This window comes from Epinephelus moara, chromosome 6 (assembly GCF_006386435.1).
Source record: "Epinephelus moara isolate mb chromosome 6, YSFRI_EMoa_1.0, whole genome shotgun sequence".
Taxonomy (NCBI): Eukaryota; Metazoa; Chordata; class Actinopteri; order Perciformes; family Serranidae; genus Epinephelus; species Epinephelus moara.
In genome coordinates, this window is record NC_065511.1 from 14,865,887 (window position 1) to 14,872,429 (window position 6,543).

Here is a 6,543-nt window from a genome sequence, read left to right on the forward strand (position 1 = left end):
CATGTCGTAGCAGGAAAAGCATGATAGGTGTGCCTCTTCCAGTGCTGTGTTATTGTGCAGAGCCATCATTAATGTTATTAGTTCCACCTGTGCCTCTGCTATGACAAGTCAAATGTCTGCCATGAAAAAGGCCTGTTATTATATGGCACTTATAATTTATGCCTTTATCGCCACAGTTATGGAGCTGTCTGCCTCCAACGTTAGCTGTTCCCTGAATCATCCCTCACGACTGGCACCTTTTCATTTACTATAATAAACTTTCCACTGTAACAGAAACACCGCATTAACAGTTTTTATAGCAGAATAATAAAACAGTATTTCCTCGGCTGTAAAGTAAATTATAGAATAATAAAGAGCAGTTGGTTAGAGGAGAGTTTATTCTCTTCTTTTACATGGATATAAAAGCCCCAACATGAGGTACACTTGCACAGATGTTTTCACTTAACTGCCTGATTAGACCTCTTCAGACGCTGCATGATTGACGTCTCCCTCCCTGTTAGTTCTGTCATATCTGATATATAATATTAATCATTATGGTGAAGTGACATCACCCAGCTTTAACCTGAGCAGCTCTAATCAGTCAATAACTGAAAACACTTGTGTGGGTGTGCAGAGCCGTTAAAAAAAATGAACACTAGAATATCCCCTGAATATTCTGCCCACACACAATCTTTTTAAAGGGACAGTTCACACACAAAAAAAAAATCAAAAAGACATATGTTTTCTCTAGTCAATCTAGATTGATTAGGTGTGAGTTTCCAAGTGTTGAGACATCAGCTGTAGAGATGTCTGCCTTTTCTCCAATATAATAGAACTAGGTGGCACTTGGCTTGTGGTGCTCAAGCGCCAAAAAAACAAACAAAAATACAACGTCCCTTTCCAGAAATCATGACCTGTCACTCAAGATAATCCACAGACCTTGTTGTGAGCAGTTTCATGTAGGAACTATTTTCTTTCTACCAAACTACACCTGCCAACCGTATCACCATGCAGAAGGAAGTGTGCATCTACTGCTAGCTCACCTAGCACCACTAAGCTTGCTAACGTTACAGCTCAGCCGAAGAGAACGGCATCAGTGTTTACATTTCGTGCTGCCACGACCACCAGCCTCTTGCCCATGAGTAGATGCATGCTTCTCTCTGCATGGGGATATTGCTGGTGGGTGTAGTTCGATAGGAAGAAAATAGTTCCTACATAAAACTGCTCACAACAAAGTTTGTAGATTATCGTGAGCCACTGAGTCATTATTTCTGTAAAGAGACATTGCTGTTGAGTTTTTTTAAATGTATTGTTTGGCGCTCTGAGCACACGCTGAGTGCCATCTAGTTCCACTATATTTGAGAGAAGGCTCACAGATTTTAAAACATATTAGTAAACCAAAACCCTTGATTATTTTGTAAAATTAAATCAACATTTTGTTCATTTATCTTATTTCACAATTTTGTTTAAATACCAGTGCCAGTGCCTACCAGTTTAGTATAAATTTCAGAAGCTTTACACAGTAGAATATTCTGCATGTTTCATATGAACAGATGTTTTATTGACCTGATTATATGTGTGCCTGTGTGAGGGTGAATAGATGTGTCCAAGTTTGTCAGTTTAAATAACACCAAAGGTCAAACTTACATTTCTTCTGTCAGGTCTTAGTTATGTTTGGATTCAGGCGTGTTGAGTGTCTGTCATTCATGCTCTTGCTCCTTCTTAGTGGTGTATTCATGCTGCTGTGCAATGGCCTCCTGCCCACCTGTCCGCCCAACATCTGTCCCGTCCCGTAGGTGGCGTCGAAGGAGTTGTGGCGAGTCACAGGTCTGGGTCTTTCAGCACGACTCTGGGTCATCCAATTTAGTTTTGGAGGGGGCCTCGCCTGCTGGGAGGTGTGGGGCTGTAGATGTGTACTTGGTAAGAACAGCTTGGAGTCGGGCTGCAGCTGAAGTTTAAGATGAGCTCTTGTGGCTGCTGATGCTGACTTTGACCTTGGAGCCTCTGTGGCTCTGTGTGACGGGAGCGAAGGTTGGTGGTTCCTCTGGGGCTGATCCTGCCTCCTGGGTCCTAAAGTGGACAATTTAGTTTGTTGCCCAGATGTGCATCCTCTTGGTTGGGTTAAACGGAACTGCAGGCCTGTCTTTGCTTGTTTCTGCTGTGATGTGGGAGGAGGCAGGACTTTGGGTTTATCAGATAGAAAGTCCACCTGTGGTTTAAAGTTAAAAAGGTAGTTCCATTGTCGTCTTTGTGTGTTTAGACCTGCAGCAATCCCCAGAGGCTCTTTGAGTCTGTCCCTGTTCCTCTGTCGAAAGAAAATACCTTCAGTACCTACATTGTGGTGCTCATGATTTTTCTTGAAAGCTGATTGATAGCTGACACTCCTGTGCTGTCCGTTTGTGTGGGGAGCAGTGTGCAAAGGGTTTGACTCTTGAGCCCTCTTTCTCTTATCAGCTGGAGTGGTGATAGTAAGGCTTTTGAGCTGAGACTGAACGTTTGAGACTTGAGTCTGACTGAGAGGGTTTGAGTGACTCTGTGTCTGGTTTTGATTCTTCTCCAGAGGTTTCACACCAGTTTGTGCACCATGCTGTGTGCAGACAGCTCCCACTGTATGCTTTGGCTTTCCCACAGATACACTCTGCAGTGTTTCTGCTTGAACAGGAGGTTTTGGGTGCAACATTTGAGGTTTTTCATGTATTTGTGTACCATTGCCTGCTCTGTGTAGAGGCTGGGAATTATCCACACTTGGGTAGATTTCTGCACTTTGTGGACTGGATAAAACCAGCATTTTTGCTTTGGTCTGAGTATTCTGAGCATCTCCATTCTGAGTCGTGTGGCACATTGTTGTTGGGCTTGATTTTGATTCACTGCCATCAGTGTTAGCATTTTGAGCTGCACATGATGTGGTGTAAAGAGGGAGAGTGTGAGGCACAGTGATAAAAGTGACAAAGCCAGGGACTGGTTTGGAGCTGGAGTACAGCCTGAGGAATTCCTGATGGAAAGGTATGACCGGGCTGCCCTTGATAAGAACAGCAAAACTGCGATGGACCTGCCAGGACAGCCAGGAGAAACTGAGGAGTCAACACAAACACACACACACACGTGTTAATGGTAGAGCCAAAAACTTGAAAAGAAAAGAGACAAAGGTAAAGTTTAGACAGACTTGAAATGCAAATACATTAGATAAACACTTAAAAGAACACAAACATTTTAACAAGATGTACTTAGTATGTGATTAGTATGTTTGCATGTGTGTGGGTGTGTGTGTGTGTGTGTGTGTGTGTGTGTGTGTGTGTGTGTACCTGTATGAGCCAGTCAGCACCTCAGTCCAGTCAGTGATGATAAAACTCTCTGCAATCTGACCGGTCAGCTTCCTGCCCGTCTTGGTACAGTATGTCTGTCCTTGGACGCTGCTTACTGAAAGTTTCTAAACACAAACAAGAAAGCAAATATTAATCAATAATTAAATTTGTGGGGCGGCACGGTGGTGTGGTGGTTAGCACTGTCGCCTCACAGCAAGAGGGTTGCCGGTTCGATCCCAGGTGTGGGAGCCCTTCTGTGCGGAGTTTGCATGTTGTCAGCGTGGGCTCTCTCCGGGCACCCCGGCTTCCTCCCACAGTCCAAAGACATGCAGATTGGGGACTAGGTTAATTGATAACTCTAAATTGTCCATAGGTGTGAATGGTTGTTTGTCTCTGTGTGTCAGCCCTGTCATAGTCTGGCGACCTGTCCAGGGTGTACCCTGCCTCTCGCCCAATGTCAGCTGGGATAGGCCTCAGCCCCCCCGCGACCCTCAAGAGGATGAAGCGGTTAGAAGATGAATGAATTAAATTTGTTTTTCACTTCTTTGCAGTTTGTGGCTCTGCGGTTTGATAGTTAAGTTTAATAAAGATAAATAATCTTTATCACCCAGCTGAGTTATATTCATGCACTAAAAAAACTGCAACATTAGTTTAAGGGACTAAAGACTTAAAGGTAATGTCTCTTCTCTTTGGTCACATGCATCAGTGGCAGCACTGCATTCTCAAAAATTCCTCTGCTTTTCCAAGATCAGACTATTGTGCCTGTGCTTCAACATCCTGCTGAAGATCAAATATTAGCTTGTGAAAAAACAGATGTATATTGAGACACAACAAGCACATGTCTACCTCATACAGTCTGGCTATGGTGCTTATCATGTACGGACAGCAGTATTCTTAGCTTCACAGTGTCAGATGAGTGTGCTGGGTACCCCAACAGAGAGGTTATTCAATTCAATCTTATTTATAAAGCCCAATATCCAAAATCACAATTTGCCTCAGAGGGCTTTACAGCATACGACATCCCTCTGTCCTTATGACCCTCACAGCGGATAAGGAAAAACTCCCCCCAAAAAACCCCTTCAACAGGGAAAAAAATGGTAGAAACCTCAGGAAGAGCAACTGAGGAGGGATCCCTCTTACAGGACGGACAGACATACAAAAGATGTTGGACAGAACAGATCAACATAATAAATTTACAGTAATCCATATGCCAAAATGATACATAAAGAGAGGGGACAGTGTTGAACAATCCTGTTGGTACCATCCACAACTTTTCACCATAAATGGAAAAATAACCCTCTAATGTGCACTGAACTAAAGTGAACCGGACTGCTTGGTGGAAACGAGGCTCATGTGTCTCGTGTTTGCATCTAGCAGTAACCTGTGGCTGTATGCAGCAGGGACGCTGTGGCTCTTTGGTTAGTTGAGGGAGAGAATGACTAAATAACACTAATGAAGATGGATGGAGGGTTCTAGCTGACATCACTCACATTCACCCAAAAATCTAAAGCTTAAATGCAGCTTAAATGCATCTTAGGGTTACATTTGAACTTTTTTACTCCGTGAGGCTTTGGATTTGTGAGTTTATAAACTTGAAAAGCTGTGTTCGTGTGGGTGTGTTTGGGAAGTGCTCTGTCGCTGAAACACCTACCAATAGAAATGTAATGCAGAACTTGGATGAAAATTAAAACCTGGTTTGATTATTTTATCTAAAAGGAGAGAATGAAGTACTGTATTTATGGACCAGAGCTCTTCAAAGTAATGCAAAATGTTTTTGGCTCTCCACAGGTTTTCAAAAGCAAAACACATTTCCAACAATTTTGATGCAGGCTCTAACAGGCAGGTGGATGGAAATGGACTCACAGGGAAGTTTTTGCCATTGAGTTTGAGGTCCTGCCACATGCTAACGAACAGTTTCAGGTTGAGATGATCCAGCAGCAGATAAACAGACACATTCCTCTTCCTGCTCGCCTCCAGAAGGTCACACAGCAGCTCTACGTCAGTGAAGCTGTCCATCACTATGGCCAGGGCCTGCACATAAACACACACACACAGTCACATGCCACAAAAGCTGTCAACCCCTGCAACAAAGACCTGCACAGCCGGATATCACTCGCTGGGAATTTGACATTTCAGCACTCAAGATGAAATACCACATCTGTTATCATCCCTCACATGTATAGGCATGCATGGCTTTTTTACATGCAGGCACATGAAGAAACAAACAAACTGCTCTCTTCACACATCCACACAAACCATTCTAGCCTTTCTGATGAACTCCCTGACCAGGTCTTTCATGCTGGCTGCTCTGCTGCCAGACTGGTAATAAACCACAGTGGAGGGCTCATCCAGGACAGGATCATTCCACTTCACACCTGAAAGGCACAAAAACATGATCGGAGATGGCAGCGAATGAGAGGGGATAATGATTTGTTATAAAAGTACATTGGGCTGATACACAGAAGTCTCTGCAGGAGTTTAACACCTCTAATATTATGAGTTAAAACCCCCGAAAGATTGCACTTTACACCAGTATTAGAGGAGGTTTTTTTTAGGTTCCATAAAAGTTTTCTACTCCTGTAATATTTTATCAGCTGCTCAGATCCAAACCTGCCACAGTAGGATCACTGTCTGTGGACACTGTGGGACATTGTGTGGCAGTCTGGGAGCCAGCGGACGAGTTCTCAAAGTCTGTGTCATCATCATCATCATCATCATCATCAGATGCACCAAGTTCTGCTGCGTAAAGAATAAAGCTATGATCAATAAAAAGTAACACAAGCAATCATTTTCTTTCTTATCCAATGAATCAAGCTGATAGGAAACTTCTGTCTTTTACACACAACATGCTGCAAACAACAAGACAAACTGTCAAAATGATTTACAACAATGTAAAAACAAACATTTACAACCTGTCTTGCCATCGGTCCCATTTTCCAGGATGTAAATCTTCTCCTGATCTGATAGAAAGTCCACTTCTCCCTCCGCCGTCAGCACCTCGTGGTATTCCTCTAAGCCCCCGCTGAGCAGAGTGTCCACTGCCAGTCGAGCGCTCTCATTGTGGCTCAGGTCCAACGCGGGTCTGTTGGTTTTATAGTCACTGAAAGAGGAGGATGGGATGCGGAGGTCTTGAACCCTTCGCCTCACCTTCCCTAGGGGTTTTGATGTCCTGTACCACAGCACCGAAACACTGCTCTCATCCATGGATGATGGACTTGAATGCTAATCTGGCTCACTGCAGTTGGGCTGTGCTGTGCATGAT

General features: G+C 43.7%; 1 protein-coding gene across 2 annotated transcripts; it reads right to left on the minus strand.

Annotated features, from left to right (window-relative positions):
• Positions 1 to 74: 74 nt before the first annotated feature.
• Positions 75 to 6,543, minus strand: LOC126392065 (protein FAM83A). Of its 2 annotated transcripts, none has more exons than XM_050047187.1 (6): positions 6,194 to 6,543; positions 5,892 to 6,017; positions 5,538 to 5,656; positions 5,145 to 5,312; positions 3,282 to 3,406; positions 75 to 3,050 (listed from the first exon to the last, which is right to left on the minus strand). In XM_050047187.1, exons 1-6 carry the CDS (start codon positions 6,483 to 6,485, stop codon positions 1,637 to 1,639), a joined length of 2,244 nt encoding a protein of 747 aa, XP_049903144.1. In that variant the 5' UTR covers positions 6,486 to 6,543; the 3' UTR covers positions 75 to 1,636. The 2 variants fall into 2 exon arrangements, with proteins under 2 accessions (XP_049903144.1, XP_049903143.1); XM_050047186.1 differs by having other exon boundaries at positions 5,892 to 6,020.

Coding starts and splice junctions, on each gene's coding strand:
- LOC126392065 (XM_050047186.1), bottom strand. CDS start 6,485: ATGGATGAGAGCAGTGTTTCGGTGCTGTGGTACAGGACATCAAAACCC. Junction 5,313..5,537: donor TCATCAGAAAGGCTAGAATG/GTTTGTGTGGAT, acceptor GTTTATGTGCAG/GCCCTGGCCATAGTGATGGA. Junction 3,051..3,281: donor GTGCTGACTGGCTCATACAG/GTACACACACAC, acceptor TTGACTCCTCAG/TTTCTCCTGGCTGTCCTGGC.